Here is a 21,220-nt window from a genome sequence, read left to right as displayed (position 1 = left end):
CTCATCTCGCGGACCTATCCACCCTATTCTTCTCTCCTCTCGTTGCGGCACACTGTTCTGATTTCCTAGGGCGCATGTTGCTCTGGTCACCTCTGTTGCTTTATCCTTGACAAATTTTACTCTGTCTCTGCACAATCGAGTGTCCCCAAAAACATTTCCACACCTCCATTTCCATGCCCACCATACCGTTACTGCAAAAAAGGTGGACCATGTGCTCTCTCCTATCATCTGGTTATCCCCCAGGTTTGTAAACAGCCATTGAAGTAGTGGCTGGGTAAAGAAAGTCTGTCTTTTACCCATTGGAACCACACGATTCCATATTCCTTCCATTGCTGGACAATCCCGAAGAACATGTAATACCGTCTCTGGAGCTCCCTTACAGACTTCACACGTGTTCGCAGCACCAAGATGCCGTCTGTATCTCTCACAATTGGTCATGATAACTTGCTGTCCAGCTAGCCACAGGAAACATCGTACTCTCTCCGGAGCTACGACCGTCCATATACGTTGATAGAACCTCTCCATGTTCTGTCTCGGTGAGACAACAGAAGTTAACAGCCTGTAGGCTGACTTTACAGAAAAGCTTCCATTATTGGTTCCTTTCCAAGCTACTCTATCCTTCGCTCCAGTTACGTGATCAGGCACGACTGCAAGAAGCTCAAGTCGTTTATCCTCTGTAAGATACGGAGCAATGTTCTCCAAATCCCAGCCAATGCCGTCCTTCCACAAATCTCTGATTAGTTGATTTTCTTGACCTTGTGGCAGAACAGATGTGAGCGATAGCAATAGAGGATCATCCGATAGCCAAGTATCTGACCAAAACTTAATCTGTCTTCCGTCTCCGAGCACCCATCTATGCCCTCGAGCCACTACTTCTCTTAGTCCGAGACCCACGCTTCTCCAAGTAGAAGACCAAGTTCCTTTAGCCATCATCCATCTCATATCTTTGAGATCACCTACGCTGTATTTCTTTCTCACCACCTGAGCCCATAAACTTTGCTCATTATTCATAACTCGCCATCCAACTTTTGCTATCAGTGCCTTATTCATCTCTTTTGAGCGCCGGATTCCTAAACCTCCTTCATTCTTATGTTGGCAAATTTTGTCCCATGCCACGAGATGAAGCTTCCGTTGGTCTGAGGAGCTCCCCCAGAGAAAGTTGCGCGCAAGTCTGTCTAGTTGATCAAGGGTACTCTGTGGAAGCATAATTGTACTCATGGTATGTACCGGAATTGACGACAGTACCGATTTGGTAAGTGTCACACGGCCCGCAAAGCTCAGCGTCTTGCTCTTCCAACCTGCAAGGCGAGATGAAACCCTTTCAAGGACCTCTCCAAAGGTGTCCTTGTTAATCCGCTTCTGCAACACCGGCATGCCAAGATATTTGCCCAGGTCATGTGTTGTTTGAATACCACTCTCATGACTAATCATTCTTCCCATCTCCTGCGAAACATTCAAAGAGAAGAATATTTTGGATTTCTCCAAGTTGACTTTCTGGCCAGATGCTAAGCAGAATCTTTCCAGTACACCTCTAATGACACGTATCTGAGCAACTGAGGCCTCCGCAAACAGTATAAGGTCGTCTGCAAACAAGATATGGGATAACAACGGTCCTCCTCGTGATAGTCGTATAGGTTTCCAATTGTTCTCCACTACAGCTCGATCAATAAGGTGGCAAAGCCGTTCCATACACAGAACAAAAAGATAAGGAGACAAGGGGTCTCCCTGCCGTAAGCCCCTCAGTGGCTTGAAACTATCAGTCATCTCTCCGTTCCACAACAGACTCATCGATGGTCCTGTAACACATTGCATAATCCACCTTACGCAAGTATCAGGGAACCCGGCTGCCTGTAAAGTATCTTCCAAAAAATCCCAGCGTATCCTGTCGAAAGCCTTTTCGAGATCCAATTTCAACAGCATCCAACCCTTCCTGCCCTTCTTCCGGCGCATCGAATGGACTGCTTCTTGGACTACCACTATATTATCTGTGGTAAGTCGGCCTGGAAGAGAACTTGATTGTGCTGGCCCGATGATTTTGTTCATGATCCCTTTCATCCTTCCCACCAATGTCTTTGTGATCGTTTTAAATAAGACATTGCAGAGGCTTATTGGTCTGAATTGCATTATTCTCTCAGGTCTCACAACCTTCGCGATAAGCACCAAGACTGCATTGTTTGTGTTCTGCGGTAATTCCCCCGTTCTAAAGAAGTCGAGCACAAACTGAATCACCGAGCTTCCAACCGTATCCCAACATCGCTGGTAGAACACTGGTTGAAATCCATCCGGCCCTGGGGCTTTGAAGCTTCCCATGTTTCTGATCGCTGTCGCTATCTCATCTGCAGTGAAAGGCCGCTGCAAATCATGTTTATCCGCATATGACAGCGTCGCGAAGCTCCCCCGAGGTAATGCTTCCACTGATTGTTCCACATCATCCAAAGAATAAAGTCTCCTGTAGTAGGCGATCGCCAACTTCTCTAGCTCTTCTCCATTGGTCAGCCACTGCCCCTGCTCATCTTTTAGCATCTCAATCCTGTTCTTCCTCCTACGGATGATCGTTGAAGTGTGAAAGAATTTTGTATTGCGATCTCCTTGTGTAAGGAGCTTCTCACGAGATTTTTGATACCAAATAATCTCCTCCTGCTCCAACACTACATCAAACTCATTTGTCAAACTACTCTCCTTCTGTAGTAGTTCATTCGTTGGATTACCTTCGATCCTCTTTTGAACATCCAGAATCTCAGTCAAGAGCCTTTCTTTCCTTCTCTGAACATTACCAAACACTTCCTTATTCCATCTTTTCAGAACTCCTTGTAACTTCTTTAGCGCCAGTCTCGTATCCAGATTACTATCCCACGAGGCTGTCACTAGATCTTTAAACCCCTCATGAGTTAGCCATGCCGCCTCAAAGCGAAATGGACGACGACTCTTGTTCGTCTGTAGTATAGGCTCCAAATCAACGTATAATGGAGCATGGTCAGACGCAAGAAAAGGTAAGTGTGTTACTGTTGCCTCCTGCCATTTGAGTCGGGCATGAGGGCAACAGAGAACACGGTCCAAACGTTTCGCGATAAAGAGACTCTCCGCTCGTCCTCTCTTCCATGTAAATTGCTGACCTCGAAATCCCATATCAATGAGTGAACTGGCGTTTATCCAGCTCCCAAACTCCAAGGAATCTTGAGAAAGTCGTCCGCTTCCGCCCATCCTTTCATCAAGCCGAAGGATCGTGTTAAAATCCCCACCAATAACCACTGGCTCACTCGCCAGCTGTACTACTTCCTTGAGTTGTTCCCAGAGCCCACTGCGCCTGGTTGCAGTCGGTGCTGCATAGACAGCCACCAAGTTTAGAGTATCCACTCCCTTTCTGATTCTAGCGTGAATAAACTGATCGGAGTGTTTCACGATTTCGACATCTCCCACATCAGATTTCCACAACAACCATAGACCTCCACTCTGGCCCACCGAATCCACACGAAAATTCTGATCAAACCCTAAGTTCTGACATATGCGCCCGGCACGATCACCTCCGGCGTGGGTCTCAAAAACTGCGAGAACATCAGTGCTATATTTCTTCAATAAGTAACGAATCGAACGTCGAAAATTGGGTTTATTTGCCCCCCGGCAATTCCACATAAGAATCTTCATCATTAACAAACACGAAATAGTAAGAAAAGCCGGGGACAACTGTTACGCCTCCTGAGACTCCATTGTCTCCGATGGGACCTCTTGCATACCTGCATCACTTCCCAAATTCACATCCACCACATCCAAGATCGAGTTCGACTCCGTACCCTTATCAGCCAATTGGGGAAGAACTCCATCTACTCTAACGGGGCTGTCCTGTAGAAAGAGACCACCGGCTCTCCCCAGATTATCCTGCTCAACTCTCAATCGTTTCCCATTGCTTGACAATTCGATCCCTCCCCCGGTTGGACCAAACACGAGCCCTCTCATGGGCTTTGACTTCGAGACTGGTTTGGGCCTTGTGTTTTTGTTTTCTGGGCCTTTATATCCTCCTAGTTGCTTCTTTATTATCGGTGGGTTTACTTTGGGTCGACTCCCGTTTGAATTCCCCGCCGAAAAGATCACTCCTGATTCGCGATTCACACTCTTTGTTTGATTTTTGTGAACCTGAATATTCGCATTTCCCTGAATAATCTCATTCTCCTTATTCTCATCTTGACCAACAACTTCTTGCCTTATCTCCGGGGATTCCAAATCTTCCATCAACCTTCCAAAACTGTTCGAAACCATAATATTCGAAGTTTCCTTAATTCGCGGGATCTCCCGGAGGTTTCGGCCAGAACTCTCTCTCTGGTTCCCTGTCACCGTCTGACTTCTCGAACTTTCCCCTCTCCTACCGGAATGACGTACCAGCGTAAACCCGTCCTCCTCCTGGCGTGCTTGATCAGGGTTACCATTAGAACCTTGAGGTGCGTGGGTCTCAAAAACTGCGAGAACATCAGTGCTATATTTCTTCAATAAGTAACGAATCGAACGTCGAAAATTGGGTTTATTTGCCCCCCGGCAATTCCACATAAGAATCTTCATCATTAACAAACACGAAATAGTAAGAAAAGCCGGGGACAACTGTTACGCCTCCTGAGACTCCATTGTCTCCGATGGGACCTCTTGCATACCTGCATCACTTCCCAAATTCACATCCACCACATCCAAGATCGAGTTCGACTCCGTACCCTTATCAGCCAATTGGGGAAGAACTCCATCTACTCTAACGGGGCTGTCCTGTAGAAAGAGACCACCGGCTCTCCCCAGATTATCCTGCTCAACTCTCAATCGTTTCCCATTGCTTGACAATTCGATCCCTCCCCCGGTTGGACCAAACACGAGCCCTCTCATGGGCTTTGACTTCGAGACTGGTTTGGGCCTTGTGTTTTTGTTTTCTGGGCCTTTATATCCTCCTAGTTGCTTCTTTATTATCGGTGGGTTTACTTTGGGTCGACTCCCGTTTGAATTCCCCGCCGAAAAGATCACTCCTGATTCGCGATTCACACTCTTTGTTTGATTTTTGTGAACCTGAATATTCGCATTTCCCTGAATAATCTCATTCTCCTTATTCTCATCTTGACCAACAACTTCTTGCCTTATCTCCGGGGATTCCAAATCTTCCATCAACCTTCCAAAACTGTTCGAAACCATAATATTCGAAGTTTCCTTAATTCGCGGGATCTCCCGGAGGTTTCGGCCAGAACTCTCTCTCTGGTTCCCTGTCACCGTCTGACTTCTCGAACTTTCCCCTCTCCTACCGGAATGACGTACCAGCGTAAACCCGTCCTCCTCCTGGCGTGCTTGATCAGGGTTACCATTAGAACCTTGAGGTGCTTCCGCCGGATTGGTTCTCTGAACTCTAGGGGTCCTGTCAATGGCCGTTCGCTCTTGGATTATACTCGGACACCTATGCACCAAGTGGCCAAACATCCCACAGCTAGAACAGATTTGCGATAGACCTTCATATGATACAAAATATCTGTCTCCGTTTATCACTATCGAGCCTTTCAAGGGTTTTCTCAGGTTCACCTCGACACAAATCCTGGCGAATCTGGCCCTTTCGAAGTTCAACGTCGTCAAATCCACTTTGACCGGTTTTCCTAGCCCCTTAGCGATACCCATCAAGATGGATTTGTGATAGAAATTGATAGGGATATTTGCCAATCGAATCCACACGGGGGTCGTTACGATATCATCATTTAGGGGATCGAAGGATGGTGTCCATGCTTGAACCACAAGGTAACTCCCGAACACTCTCCAAGGCCCCCCTGCAAGCGCCGCCAAATACTCATCTTCATCTCCGAACCTGATCATAAAGTATTGTCGCGGGAGGTCCATTACACACATCGAGCCCTTTGGCTTCCACATCTCCCGAAGCTTCCGGGTCAATACCGCAATGGGAGTAACTCGCCCTAGAACTTTCACAATCATGCAGTGTTTCCACAGCCCGTTCATGGCTTCTAGCACCTCTTGTTCAATCGTGATCACCGGTTCCCCCTCTTCTCCATTCGGAAGTTCCAGCCTAACTCTTTCTGAAACAAACGCCTCATCAATCAACTCCTCCGGATTTGGCATCCCTCCGGCGCTCGAGCCCGTGACCTTCCTCACCCACGAGCCCGCCATGTCTGGTGGATCACCCGGAGGACGTCCTTGGTCCACGAAATCATCCATGGCCGTATCGTGCTCGCCGCCCCCCAAAACCCTAAAAACGCCCTTTTCGCTCTCCATTATTCTAGTTGTTCTCCTTGTATGCAATTAAACTATTTTTGTCTAAAACTTGTCTATATTGTAGGTGAGTATCTGGCATGATTCCTTCTTTTCTAATATATACTTCCATTTATGTCAAAATAAATATTTTTATTTTGGAATTATTATCTCACAGTTAAACATATGTTTGAAACTTCAATATTGAGTCTCACATTCTATACGTTGAATATATCTTTACCAAAAAAAAAAAGATACTAACTAGGTTTGTCCTTGTGGTTATTATTATTGTGTACAAAAATTGACTAGCGCAACACATTAGTTAATAACTTAATATTAATAGTTTATTGTAAACTTTGATATATATTTTTGACTAATAACTTTGATGATTGACTAACTATACATGGTCTTACATGGATCATGAAGTCTCTCTTAGTCAAATCAGAAAGGGCCATTACAATTTTTCTATCTTTGGCTAAACCAACTTTTGAAAAATGGTTCTAACTAAAAAGAAAAAAAAATTGGTAAACTGACAATTCATAAAATAAAACTTAACTTATAATTATTATTTTCTCTATACTTTAAGTTATTAATCTGCCAAACAAGACGTAAGGATGCTCTCACCTTTAGTCTGCCGTCTCATATTAGGGAAGGCACTATTATATATAGTTTGAATAACTCATTCGTTTCAATAAAATAGAAGTACTGTGCAAAATTGAGTTCGACAGGCTATGTTTTCCGAAATTGTGAATGAGTAAATAAATTTCTGTGACCTCGTATGCATGTTTTATTTTTGCAAAAAAAAAAAAAGAAGAACGTCAAACAGATCAAGCTTTTATCAGATCCTTAAATAAGAAAATCCAGTTAATTGATAAAATTATAAGTTCGTTCAAAATGATGCTATAGACCGACATATATTGTGCATCAGAAACAGTTACTTAAATCATTGGCGAATAACATTTTAATATAAAACATTGTTAGAACATCTTCAATGTAAAATTCTAATTTTTCTATAAAATGTAGTAATTTTGAATTCGTTTTTACAAAAACCTCACTCTATTTTGAAGTGAAAATGCAGTAAGGAACAAAAAATAAATATATTAGTCTATTTTTATATAGTAAATTTATTTTTTATTCCACTATAAAATAAAAAATTAGAATGAGATTAGAATTTTTTTATTACAAACTCTATTTTTGAGTAAAAAAAAAAAGAGATTGAAGATGTTTTTGAAATTGTTTTTTTATCGTATCAACTTTATTTTTTGTATATAATAATTATTTATGCAATTATTTTAAAAAAATTGTATAATAATAAGTATATTATTTCGAACTGAAAATAAACTGTTTACTTATTAATTGCTAATTCTGTATTTTTACAAAGATATAAAGTACTCACAAACAATTATAACTTTAAAATCTTATACTCCCTCTGTTTTAAAAATATGTATGTTTTAGAATTTTACACATATGAAAAACATAAAAAATGTAAAATTCCCCAAAACTTTTAACCAAAATAATTTCAATAAACACAATTATATTTTTTTTTTGAACAAAACACAATTATATTTTCTAAAATTTACAGTATACCATAAATTAATACATTGAAAATGCAAAAAATGTATCATTTTAAAACTATTTTTTTCTAAAACATAAATCTTTTCGAAACGGAAAGAGTATAAAACATAAAATGGTATAATACTTTTTGGTGTAAAAATGGTATAATACTTCTACTTCTTTAATTAAATTTAATATATACTCAAAGTTTCAGCAATAATTAACTAAAATTATGTTAACCTAAAAAAAATTACAATCAATACATCCACTTCAATACTTTATTTATTCATTTCGTATGTAATCAAAATGACTTAGATCCAATACTAAACTAAAATTTACGAGGCATGTATAGAATAGATATTATTGTCATTAGAATTTTTACTTACACAGTAAAAAAAGGTTGGGCATTACTTTTCAAATCTAAAATGAACCTTTCAAATTTCAACATTAAATCACCATGAATATTGATTAACCTGTAAAATCAGTATAAACATATTTGAAATAATAGCTGACTTAGAGCATCTCCAATGTAAAACTCTATTTTTCCTCTAAAATGAAGTAAAAGTGAATATGGAGTAAAAATATTCTAACTCTACTCCATTTTTCCCTCCATAATGGAGTGATGAATAAACAAAAATAGATTACTCCATTCATGGATTAAACTTCATTATGTAGTGAGATATGAAATTGGGTTGGATCATTCATTACTTCATATTCATTTTTACTTTATTTTGAAGAAAAAAATGAAGTAAGGTTAGAGATGTCTTTAGAGCATCTCCAATGTAAAACTCCATTTTTTTTAAAAAATGGAGCAAAAGTGAAAATAGAGTAAAATTGTTCCAACCCTACTCTATTTTCCACTTTATAATGATGAACAAACAAAAAAAATAGATTACTCCATTTATGGAATAAATTTCATTATGGAGTGAGATATAGAATTGAGTTGGAGTATTTCTTACTCCACATTCATTTTTACTCTATTTTAGAGAAAGAAAAATGGAGTGAGGATGGAGATGTTCTTATTCACGGATGTGATAGGCCAATTCGTTTAAGCACAGACGTTGGTGCTATTGCACTTCTAGTTTAAAATTCAGTGAAAGAAATGCTTTATTAATGGTATCATCAAAGACGAGTTTTGAGCCATAGAAGAGAGACTAGCTACTTGTTAATAGAAGAAAAAAATAATAGCTTACTTAACTAGTTAACTTACAGTTGGTTTTCATCTCCCATAGCTAGCAAGGGACTTGAGTTTATGATTCCAAATCAACGGTGAGGTTTTGAGTCAATACCAAACAAGATATGACCAAACGCGTGCTTACGTTAACAATATAATTGGTTATTGGAGTGCTGTCATGTCTACAGTTGCTGTATTTATTTAAATTAAAAATAAACTGAAAATGATTAAAATTAAGAAAAATTGTCATGAATACCACATTTATAATACAATTTTCATGTTTATACTAACCATTTATATCTTCAATTTTAATGAAGGGTAAAAACATTTATACTCTTCGGGTTAACCAATATAAACTTACGGTTTAAAGTTGAAGAGTGGGATATAATTTTTGGAATGTGAAATTTAGTATTCTAATAAATATATAAATAAATACTTTAAAAATAAAATAAAAAATAGTTTCAAACATATTTTTTCTATTTTTCAAAAGAAATTTTGAAAAAAAAATAAATAAAAATAAAAAAATAAAAAAAAATCGAATTTAAAAATATAATTTGAAAACATAAAAAAATATTTATTATATTTATATATAGAACAATGGTATAAGAGTATTTTGCTACTTAATGAAAAAATATTTCTGAAAATGTTCATTTAGTAATGGTAAAATTAAATAATAATACCATAAAAGTGATAAACTTGAAATTCCCAAGGCTTTCTTCAAAAAAAAAAAAAACTTGAAATTCCCCTAGTTAATGGAGTGAATGTAACAATATTGAAGTTGTCTCGCTATGGCATTGGAATGCATCGCTAATAAAGTAAGAATTATTATAGGTTGCATTTGTTTGGTGAACAACTTACGAAAATGTTATTTAAAGTTGAATCAATTAGGTTCCAATGAAAGAGAAATTTTAGTAAACTAAGTTGAATAAAATGGAAAAAGGTTGAAACGTAACATTCGATGACGAACAGAAGAAAATAAATTTTTAAGTAATTAAAAAAGATTGGAATTTGCATGACGAAAGCACACGTGTTGCTATTGGCATGCCTTTTTGTTAGTCTACAGTTTGGTTCGGCTGCCCATTTCTTTAAGAAATCGCATACCACAAGTACAATGAAATTGTAGTACATTTTTAATTAAGGTGTGACTGAATAATCCGCCTTCGATTTTTGAATGTGTACCACTAGGCGCTAGCTATTGACAAGGAACTTCCAACGTATATGTACAATACAAGCATTTGGTTTAAAGCTATGTCAAATATTAAGCAATGCAGAAATGTGGCAGACCAAACTATTTATATGTCAAAATGTATAAAATTAGTTCAATTTGCTTATTATTTAACAATTTAGTCCATTATACAATGGCTTAATAACTATTAGGCTTTCAATATATTGAAGGCACAAGCCATGTTTTTAAATTAATCACAACGTTTTTTTCCTACGAATATACTTAACTATTCTCAGAACTAAAATCTTAAATGGAGTTTGCTTTAAAAATGAGACCACTGGTCCATAATATGAGATCACGAGGACTGACCTCACCTTTTCCCTATATTTTACAGAAACTTTACATATACATATAGAGTAAGTAAAAGTTTGGTGAGACATTAGCTCACACTTAAGTAGCAGTTTAAACAAGACTTTGGTTGCCAAACAAAATAGTTTGGGCAAAACCAGAAGCGCGATATATATATTAGTTTTTCTTTTTGTGCTAAAAATGTAAATGTCATTAAGTGAATAACGGAAGTCTGATTACAATAGAGATTGAAATCCAAACTGCTTAAAAACTGGTCTGATCCTAAAGCCCGCAAAAAAAAAAAAAACCATAGCATCAACGAAGCACTAAGAATGTTCGCATGAAAACAAGACTTTTAGAAGTAAAGTATTGCAACAAGCATCAACAAAAGTTCCATATACAAGCTGCCCAAACCCATACCTGAACTAATCCGGCAGAGAGGAGGAGAAAGCTAATACAATTGAAATGTATTGGTTTGCCTTGTGTCCAGTAAAAAGAAAAAGAAACAGAAATTCATCACTTTTAGTCTAATACAACTGATATAAGCATTTAACGTCAAAATCATACTTACTGACTTTTGTTTGAACAATTGTTTAGTTGAACAAGTTATCTGTATGTTCACATCAGAAACCAACTTTGTATTAACTATTTGAATGTGTATCAATAGGAGATCTTTAACATAAATAATTAATGCAAAAAAATATAGATGTGTCTATTTGTACTGTAACTAAGTAAAGAAAGCATGCCCGCATTCTTTATATTTTGGTACGTCATGTTCAATATCTATAATTTAAAATAATTTTAAAACTCACATGTTGAGTATTATATATACACAAAATATATAGTTGGTTAAAATGGATATGCATGCTCATGTTTTTTTTTCTTTTCCTGAGTTTATATATAATGACAAGCTACGCTACGTCGTGACCAAAAGTATGTAATGATAATACATCATTTAGATGACAGGTGATTAGTTTAGAATTGGATATGCTGACTCAGGTCTTAGTTAGTTTAGTAGTATATGTGATTGAACAAAATTATTGGTGATTAACGTTACCAAATCATTACATGACGATGTGTTTGATAAATTGAAAACAATGATGGAATTTACAAAGTAACACCATTATAGGGTACCTACTCTTGGAAATATATAACTAATTTTTTTAATTATACTATGTGAGTTGGTTGGTAGAAGATTTGCTTAATGGTGATGGCTTTTTCAAAGAGTCATGACTACCTAACTAATCACTCACAAGATCCAAACACAGGATCCATACATTTATAATCCAAAATAATGCACAAATTAGTAAAGAAAATAGGTAATTGGTGTGGAATTAGAAAGGATTAGACGATCACATTACATGTGCATGACGCACCGTTTGTTTACAAAGGATTAAGTACTATTTATTTACTTTAATCTTGCCTAGTTAAACATGCACAGTAACAGTGTATTTCTATGAATAAACTATCATACTAAAAAGTTGAATTCAACTTAATGTTTTTGGAGGTAAATTTATATTGTACTCCCTCTGTTTTTAAAAGATGCATATTTTAGATTTTTCACATATATTAAGAAAACTCATTAAATATGCATTGTTTTCATAACTTTTAGTCAATAGAAATTCAATAAACACTATTAATTTTTTTGAAACTTACAATTTTTCATAAAATCATACATTGAAAAGGTAAAAAATGTATTTTTTTGAAACAATTTTTTTTCCAAAACATACATCTTATAGGAACGGAGGGAGTAATATTTTTAAGCAACATAAGAAGAACAACAGGTATTTGATGAGTTTAGTAAAAAATGGTTTTCAGTCGTTACATATTTGTGGCTTCTATATGTGGATACCACCAAATGGCTAGGCTGTGTTTTTACATTTCATGGGCTTGTGATACGCTGTATGTGCCTTTTTAGCCTAAGCCCAGCCCTCGAGAACTGTGAGTCTCTGAGTGTGTCTTGTTTTCAGTCGATGTAAATTGATACCAGCGGTGGGCCGGTGGTGACGGTGACTGCGATATACAGTCAACCAAACCTAAAATATACTTCAACGTCTAGACATTAAAAGGTCATCAAAATAATTGGGTGAAGAAACATTCAACATTGTGTACATTGCAAAGAAATAAAACAAAATAACTAATTAAATTAACCATATTTAGTGCATGAAGCAACAGTGTTTGTCTGTGGAAGAAGAAATAATCGATGCAACAGTTTGAACAAAAAAAAACAAAATTGAAAAGGTTAGTTGGTGGTGGAGAATCTGATCTCAGGCTGCTACCATTTCATTATGGCCTCTGAGTTTAAGGTTTTCAAATGCAGTTTTAACAATTAAAGTTCACTTTTCTCAAAAAAAAACATATTATAACGATAAAAATGCCATAAATTGCCGTATTAATTGTTGGATCAATTAAATCAATTGGGTTTAATTAAAATATGTGAATAACAAATGAATGGGCTTGTGTGCCTAAGAGCCCACTTATGTGTGGTTAATGAAATGAAATTTACAAAGTCCCACATCGGGTAGGAAGAGAAGAGTCGAGCTGTATATATATGCACTCACACATACCATGTGTTAAACGGCTCAGAGGAAGAGAGAGCTCCCCACGCGCGCGCTGCGGCTGCTCGGCCGGCTCGGCGTGGGCTTGGGTTTGGGCTTGGGAGGCCTGATAAGTACTATTTTTTTGGACCAAATTAAGCTCAATGTTTTGCCATTTATTTTGAGAGAAAAAAAAACAGCATACAATTTTATTTAAAAATGACAAGTAATTTGTCTAGAAAATAAAAACGTCATGCATGTTATCCTCTCGAAAGTTTTAAACGAGATAAGAGAGAGTCTTGAGGATGAGGGAAGATTCTCGCCCACGTGCAGCAGCTGTTGCGGGAAGTGGGTCGTCTCCGTCTCTTTAAATATCGCCTCTCATCTTCATTCATTTCTCAACTTTTTCACAGCAAAATACCAGCAAAAACTCTTACGCGTAAGTCTAGAGAGTGTTTCGTAGATTATTAGTTCGTAGAGGTTCTTCACGAGTGCCGCGTGATAACCTTACATGGTTTTATCCTGGGACTCATATTCGTACAGATCCGTCGCACTAACGGAGCGAATATTAAGAGTTAAGGAAAGAGATTCGTCTCGACTCCATGGTTTCGTTTCCATTTCGGTTTTTGAATCGTCTATTTTTTCCTTAACATCGTATTTATATTATCGTTAGTATTTTACGGCTTCTACATTAATAAACCTTGCCGCATTTAAATGCATTCAAATCCCAAGACCAGTTTTCCTACCACTAAAATATCTGTCCAGTTTAATTCATTCCGGTATATTATTCTCTCTGTTTTAGTTTGTTTTAGTTTAGTTATTGTTTTAAGGTAAATTTTTTGTTTCAAAATAAATGTTGTTTTATGATTTTAATGCAAATTAATAGATTCTATATTACAATCTTTTTTCTGTTAGTTGAAACGTAGTTAGATATATGATAATAAATATTTTATTTAATAAATATACAAAATTAAATATATTTTTAATCTGTATGTTCAAGTATAAAACAATAATTAAAATGAAACGGAAAAAATATGGTATGGATGTTTGGAAGAAAATATAATCGAAGCAACGGTTTGAACAAAACAAAATTGAAAGAATTAGTTGGTGGTGGAGAATCTGATCTCAGGCTGCTACAATTTCATCATGGCCTCGGAGTTTAAGGTTTTCAGATGCAAATTTAGCAATTAAAGTTCGCTTTTCTAAAAAAAAGATATTATAACGATCAAAATGCCATAAATTGCCGTATTAATAAACCTTACCGATCTCGCATTTAAATGCATTCAAATCCCAACACCAATTTTGCTACCACTAATAAATATCTGTCCAGTTTAATTCATTCCAGTATACTATTTTTCTGTTCCTTAATATTACATATTCTAGAGAAAAAAAATTTGTTTTAAAAATATTTATGTTTTATATTTTCAAGACATGTTTTATTAACTAATTGCAAATTTCAAAAAACTTAATTGCCTTTACTGAATTTTTATTAGCTTAAAATTATGAAACAGATAAACACAAAAATTATACAAATTTAATGTATTTTATTAAAATGTGTGAAAAAGGTAGAATTTGCAACATTAATAAACATAAGGAGTACTATATGGGTCACCCACTCACCCTATATGCATTCAAGGCCCTAGCCGTCTAGTTAGGAACTTGGGAGTAATTCCCCCTCGAAAGTTTACCCCCAAAATTTGCATGCCGTACTAACCTCAGCAAGAAATAGGCAATTAAAGTAACGTTTTGTTTGGTGACATTCTTCATTTGTTCCACGGCCGGCTCATGGTTTATAAGAGTCTTTGGCAAAAAAAATTTTAGATCTTTTAATAATTAAAAAAACAATTTTAGCATGATTTTTTAAAATATATATATATTTAAAATGTTCTACAAATTTAGATATAAAAACATATAAAATAAAAAGCTTAGAAATATATGTATATTTATTTTATTTTATTTTAAATAAAATTTGGATTTTTTCAAAAAATAACAAAAAATTAGATCTCTAATATTATGGGCTTAGGGCGTTTGCACTGCTTGCCCTTGTAGTTGAGCAGGCACTGAATTTTGTTCCAATCAACAACTTCAAATAATAATGTTAAGCAAAAAAAAAGCTATCCCATGTAAAAGTCCCTCCCTTTCATAGGGTTAAACATTTTTGTTATTCGTTTAGTTTTCAGTGTAACTTATTATTAAACTATTAACTAATGTTAGAAACATGTAAAAAGCTCCAAAAGCACTCATTATGCAACATGTCATCAAATAAAATGTTTACGTATTAGACCAAAAAAATGTTTACGTATAAGTGTTAGCGTATTTATGTACATGCATTTTTCAAAAGTAGATCATATCTCAGAAAATAAATCTATTTCTTTAACTATTCATCAAATCCGGCAATGAGGTATGTGGATATGTATTTTGCACAGTGTGTGTTGGGGTTGAAATTTATGAGCTTTAGTTGTGCTGGTGTCCTAAGAATTAGGATATCATGCGTGAGCATCATCACTTCCTAACCTTCTAAAACATTTATTTACGTTAACGTTTTCAACGTTATTATTTAAGGCTCTTGAATGCTAAAACCTCCCTTTTTTTCCCACACGAACTCCAACTGATTGGTTATCCCATCAACACAGTTTTTCAAATTTTACTTCTTTCTATTGCTTATACTCTTTTAAGCAATGAGAAGAGGGTTGTCAAACGGCAACTAACTATACGCATTCTACCAAAGTAAAAAAAAAAGGAGGAAATTATCAATTCGGTTTGCTTGATGGCACATGTTCCCGTAAATTAAAAAGAGATAGTACATGAAAAAAAAAACTTGCGACTCATTGTAAAGTGAAACTATTGTTTATACATGGTTATATAGAATACAGAGGTTTTGACCCAAGGAAAAACCATACTGATCAGTTCGAATTGAAATTAATTGAAAACTAAGGCAATGATTTAACTAGTTGGATGAACGAAAAAGTTCGTTGCCAAGCATTCCGACGAAAACCCACGTACCCTCTCTTCAAGTTTATGAAATTAGATTGATGTTGACAAAACTCACAAAATTAAATTAGTATTCTTGTTACTTTTTTGTATTACCATTATCTTGTGCTGGTATTCTTGTTACTTTCTTGTATTACCATTTAAATTTAAATCTGCATATTATGTGCCATTGGAAAAGTAAAACTTACTCCTATATACTTCATCCGTTTCATTAAAATAGAAGTTTAAAAAAAAACTGTTTCACAAAAATAGTTTTTTTTTATGTTTTCTATACAAAATTACAAATTTCAATAAAATTAATTGAATATATTGAAAAACTATTGGTTAAAAAACATTAGAATTTGATATTTTTTTAAAAATATGCATGATTAATGTATTTTCTTAATATATTCGAAACACCATAATATCTATTTTTAAGAAACAGAGAGAATATTTTGTATTATATAAATTACTATTTTTTTTCTAAAGGTATAGATTACTATACTGAAGTTAGCATTCTTTACAACTTTTGTGACAAAAAAAAAGCATTCTTTACAACTTCAAATATACATATATATATATATATATATATATATATATATATATATACTGCTGATTTTGACTATATCACAATAGCGAAAAAGTTAAATTTAAAACTTAACAAAATAATATAAATTGAAATTGAAATCCAAATTTAAACCCTAAATTTCTGATAATTAAACCCTACAATTTTAAAACATACTATAAACGACTAGACCCAAAAAAATACAGTATATATTAATCCTTAAAACTTAAATTCTTGCACTCTATAATATAAACTAAATGGTATATTTACTCAGTATTAAAATAACATTTATATATTTTCCTGTTTTGTCTTGTACGATCAATTAACCATAGCCGAAAATTGGTATTCAGCAACAAAAAGAATATAGGTAGGACCGTAAAGCCGATAATGGAGATAAATATTTCAAAGATACAGTTGTGTTATTTGCCTTTAAAAATAAGTATATCTGCTTGTAATAAGATTTTCGAAACTCGCAGGAATAAATACTTTAACCAATAGAATTGATCATAATACCAATGCTGGTTTAATCTCAGTACTACATTCATAGCAATACCTACTTCATTAAATATTTTTGACGTGCCCAATACAGCAGAAGACGAAACTGCATTAAACATATACTCCGATGTCTACTCATCAATGCGTAGTTAATTGATTAAGTGTGAAATTTCAAATTTTGGACTTGGAAATATGATAAGTGAGAAGGAACAAAGGGGGTAAATATGTAAATCAGAGAAGCTGAATCTACGTGGAGTTTCCATGCACATAAATGCGTTTTTCTTCGCATTTATTACACTTTGTGTTTCCTTCCTCCTTGAATTTCTCCCTCCATAATCTATTTATTTATCCATTTAGTTGTACTGGGAGGTAAAATACAGGAGAACATGTTTATTACAGGTTTTTTAGGTTGATGTTTTTATCATAAAATAAAATATGATTTCTTAATTTTTAACTAAAAAAACTAAAAGACGTTTCTTAAATAAGAGACATAAAAAACATCTCTTAGTTTTTTTAAATTAAAAATTAAAAAACCATATCTTATATTACGATATAAACTTCATTTTAAAAGACCTGCAATAAACATACTTTAATGTAGATCATCAAAAAATATTAAAATCGTGAACTGTCCAAGAGCATTACTGTTGCTTTGGTACATGGTTACCAGTACCTAGCCTTGCATGCTTATGCATGAATTTGTTCGTAACTCCAAGTTGTTAATTATACATCAAGTTGGATCTTTCACGGTGAAAACAAACAAAATTATTTGCATAACGTAAATAAATTGTCATGCAAATAAAATCATAACTTACACCATCATACTAAGTAGTATTATTAGTATGGGTATTTTCTAAGAATAAATGAAATAAAGTGACTGGCTTTAAATTTGCTATAACTGGCCACGTTAACTCGAGACTCTTTTTTTCCTTCGTCTTAGATGTTGTCTCCATCTATATAACTCTCTCTCTGCCTACAGTCCCCATAACTCTCTCTCTCTGTCTGTCTCTGCTTTCTGCTATGACTGCTGACGTAAGCTATATCGTACGGATACTAGGTAGGTACAACGACGATCGCATGACGGCAAAGGATTCCTCCGGACCGGGATCATCGGTGGCGCTAATGACTCGTGATCTCCTCGGAAGCGCCGGTTGTGGAGGAGACGATCATGATCATGATCTGGAGCTTGATCTTGACCTGAAAGTCCCCAACGGCTGGGAAAAGCGTCTCGACTTGAAGGTTCGTTGCTTTGCTTTCTCTATAATTTGTTTTTATTTAATGCTCTCTGAACGTTTCAAATAGATGTGTGGAAAGTTTAAAACATTGAATGTTTGTGTTGTAGTTGTTTGTAAATTGTAACAATTAATCTGATATTTAATGGTTTTTTATGACAGTCAGGGAAAGTGTATCTTCAACAATGCAACTCAACGAGCTCCTCTACTCATCTCCGTCGTTCAGACCAATCCAACCAAACTGTTCCAAGGTTTCAAGATTTAAATTATCCACCGGTTTCAAGTAAGCCTCCGGAAAGACCATTGTTAAGTCTCTTCGACGACGCAAGTCTTGAATTGAAGCTAGTCCCTTCTTCATCACCACCTTCTTCTTCTTCTTCTCTCTCTTTACCATCGTCGAGTTCGAGTTTCCAGAGTGTTTGCACACTCGACAAGGTGAAGTCAGCTCTGGAGAGGGTGGGGAAAGAATCATCCGAGATGATAAAGAAACGCAAATCGCCAGAAGATGGCGTTTGCGATCTAACCGCAGAAGCGTCGTCTCCGGTGGCGGTTGGATGTCCAGGGTGCTTATCGTATGTATTGGTGATGAAGAACAATCCGAAGTGCCCTAGGTGTAACTCGTTTGTTCCTTTGGCAGCCATGAAAAAAACTAAAATTGATCTCAACATATCTATTTGATATTTTTATATCGTAGATTCAAGTTCTGTAAATCATAGGTAAATCAGGGGTTTAACTGAAAATAATGGGTGTTAATAAAATTGCTTTGTTTATCTTGTTTAAGTCACTCTAAAGAGGTACCAAAATGTTAAATCGATTTTTTATTATTTTGACATCATGTTAAATCGATTATTTGGTCAATATGTTTAATTATATTTAATCTAGCTGCACTCATATTATGATAATATTTGTTGCATAACTCTACTCCTGCTTATTCCGCATCTTTAATAAACGTAGAGGTTATTAAATTAAGTGTTTATTTTTGTCAAAGGAAAGGCCCAAAGTCATATGTTAGTTCGAAGTTAGTTGAAGATGTATACGTTTACTTCTTTTAGTTCATCGCAACCGATTATTAAAATATCAGGTACACTTCTTGGTGCTGGATTAATAACTATAAGGAAACCATATGATTTACGAAAATTAATTAATACGCCGTACTATTTCTACTTTTTTAATTAGTGTATTTTGTTTCCAATGAAGAAGTTAAAGTGGAGTATGACGCGTTTACTGCAGGCGTAACTGACGAATAAATGCGAATTTAAGTGGAACGACGAGTCATTAAAGTTTCGCTGACCTTATTTTGCTTCATTCCATAGGCAAACGATGCATGTTCATGCATGCACACACAGTCACACACACATACATATAAATACATTTATTTCATTCCGTTTTTATTTGTGACGAGAGTCGTTTTCAAATATTTATCTTCATTACATTGGAGAAGTCTATGAGAAACTAAGTCATATTCTGAAAATAAATGTATTCATAAAGTAGATCGTAAGAAATTATATAAGCAACTACTTTATTACTTTGAGTAGGGACGTACAGTAGATATCTCGTATAGTAACTATTTCATTTAACACATTCCGGAAGGAATACGGTGTTTATACGTTTTGGTTGGTATTTGTCTTTATCGAATTATTAAAAACTCCAATGTATTTATTGAGCCAGCAACATTTTTTCGAAACACTAGACCACAGCAATATCTAAACCAAATAAGCAGTTCTTTTTGATTAATTGGATACTGACTTCTCATAAATTAAATACCAAGTTGTCAACTAGTGTCTTAACAACATTGTTGTTGAGTTAGTTTATTGTTGTATCCTTAAGGAACAATTGCATTACGAGTCAAAAGTAAAATGCAGCCTCCCTCTTAGGAGAATTGAAGAGAATATGATTTTACTTAATCAACTGTCCCAATTTCCTCAACTTTAAGGCGTAATATTAACATCATATCCGCTTTATAAATTTCTTGAAAGTTATCAGTTAGGTTGCGATTCTTAATTACCTACTGAAACTTCGAATGTGTTAATTAGTTCGACCTAGTACCGTTCCAAAAAGGGAATGATTAGCAAATAAATTACTCAAAGATTATGGATGCTATATAATTCATCTGCTGCCTTTGTCAAACTCGGATGCTACTTGGCCGTTGTCCAAGTTCAAATAACTTAGCAATAGCAAACATAGGCATCGAGCTATGTCATTGGTGGCTCAGCTTTTAAGCCTCAAAACACTGCTATATAGATCAGGGACACTCGTTTTAGTATTATTTTTTATTATTACAACAGGTTTCTTTCGCATCATATGGTGAAAGTTCACTAGTTACATATTTATGTTTCTAAAAATGGAAACTTAGAATAACTTTCTTGTTAACCATATTCGGGCAAAATCCCTATTCAGAATTTAGCTCACATGACGTTGCTCTTTTTATATATCTCTGACATTAGCTTACGAAGTAATTGTGACCCATCTAAATTTTCGGATTATCTTCATAGGCGCCCCAAGCCCAACACGTTGCTTTTTCTGTGTGTTTTCTACTGACAAAAGTCCATCAGTTTATATTTATTTATGCGTCTTCAATCTGTTGTTATCTGTCAAAGCGGTTTTAACTTCTCCACTGTTGTAACCTTGCTGGTGCTTCATAGTTTATACACCCATATATAAAAATGATATATAAGCTCGCAGTAGTATAAATTATTATTTTGAGGATTCAGTGAATCTATATACAATAGTTGATATACTGGTTATAAGAATGCCAGCGGTAATTTATACTCCCTCTGTTTTTAATTATAAGTAGTTTTACTTAAAAGCACAAATACTTAGAAAGTTGTTATCTAAAAAAATATATCATTTAATCAATTAATTCAATCAATTATAAAAAACTTAATATTATTTTATTGGTCACACAATATCCAATAAATGAAAAAGGTACATTGAAATATGTAAACTACTTATATTGTGAAACAAACTCTTTTT

The 21,220-nt window shown here is 35.1% G+C and overlaps 2 protein-coding genes across 2 annotated transcripts; one reads left to right on the top strand and one right to left on the bottom strand.

Moving 5' to 3' along the window:
* Positions 1-4,448: 4,448 nt before the first annotated feature.
* On the bottom strand, positions 4,449-6,190 carry LOC125578571. The gene has a single exon (XM_048741684.1). It carries the CDS (start codon positions 6,175-6,177, stop codon positions 4,591-4,593), a length of 1,587 nt encoding a protein of 528 aa, XP_048597641.1. The 5' UTR covers positions 6,178-6,190; the 3' UTR covers positions 4,449-4,590.
* Positions 6,191-17,933: 11,743 nt separating this feature from the next.
* LOC106413911 lies at positions 17,934-19,121 on the top strand. Its single transcript, XM_013854642.3, has 2 exons — positions 17,934-18,254; positions 18,410-19,121. The coding sequence occupies exons 1-2, from the start codon at positions 18,036-18,038 to the stop codon at positions 18,923-18,925; spliced, it is 735 nt and encodes a 244-aa protein (XP_013710096.1). The 5' UTR covers positions 17,934-18,035; the 3' UTR covers positions 18,926-19,121.
* The last annotated feature ends 2,099 nt before the right edge of the window (positions 19,122-21,220 follow it).

Source organism: Brassica napus, chromosome A9 (genome assembly GCF_020379485.1).
Source record: "Brassica napus cultivar Da-Ae chromosome A9, Da-Ae, whole genome shotgun sequence".
Taxonomy (NCBI): domain Eukaryota; kingdom Viridiplantae; phylum Streptophyta; class Magnoliopsida; order Brassicales; family Brassicaceae; genus Brassica; species Brassica napus.
The sequence above is the reverse complement of the archived record's forward strand: the minus strand, read 5'-3'. Positions and strand labels throughout refer to the sequence as shown.

Coding starts and splice junctions, on each gene's coding strand:
- LOC125578571 (XM_048741684.1), bottom strand. CDS start 6,177: ATGGATGATTTCGTGGACCAAGGACGTCCTCCGGGTGATCCACCAGAC.
- LOC106413911 (XM_013854642.3), top strand. CDS start 18,036: ATGACTGCTGACGTAAGCTATATCGTACGGATACTAGGTAGGTACAAC. Junction 18,255..18,409: donor AAAAGCGTCTCGACTTGAAG/GTTCGTTGCTTT, acceptor TTTTTATGACAG/TCAGGGAAAGTGTATCTTCA.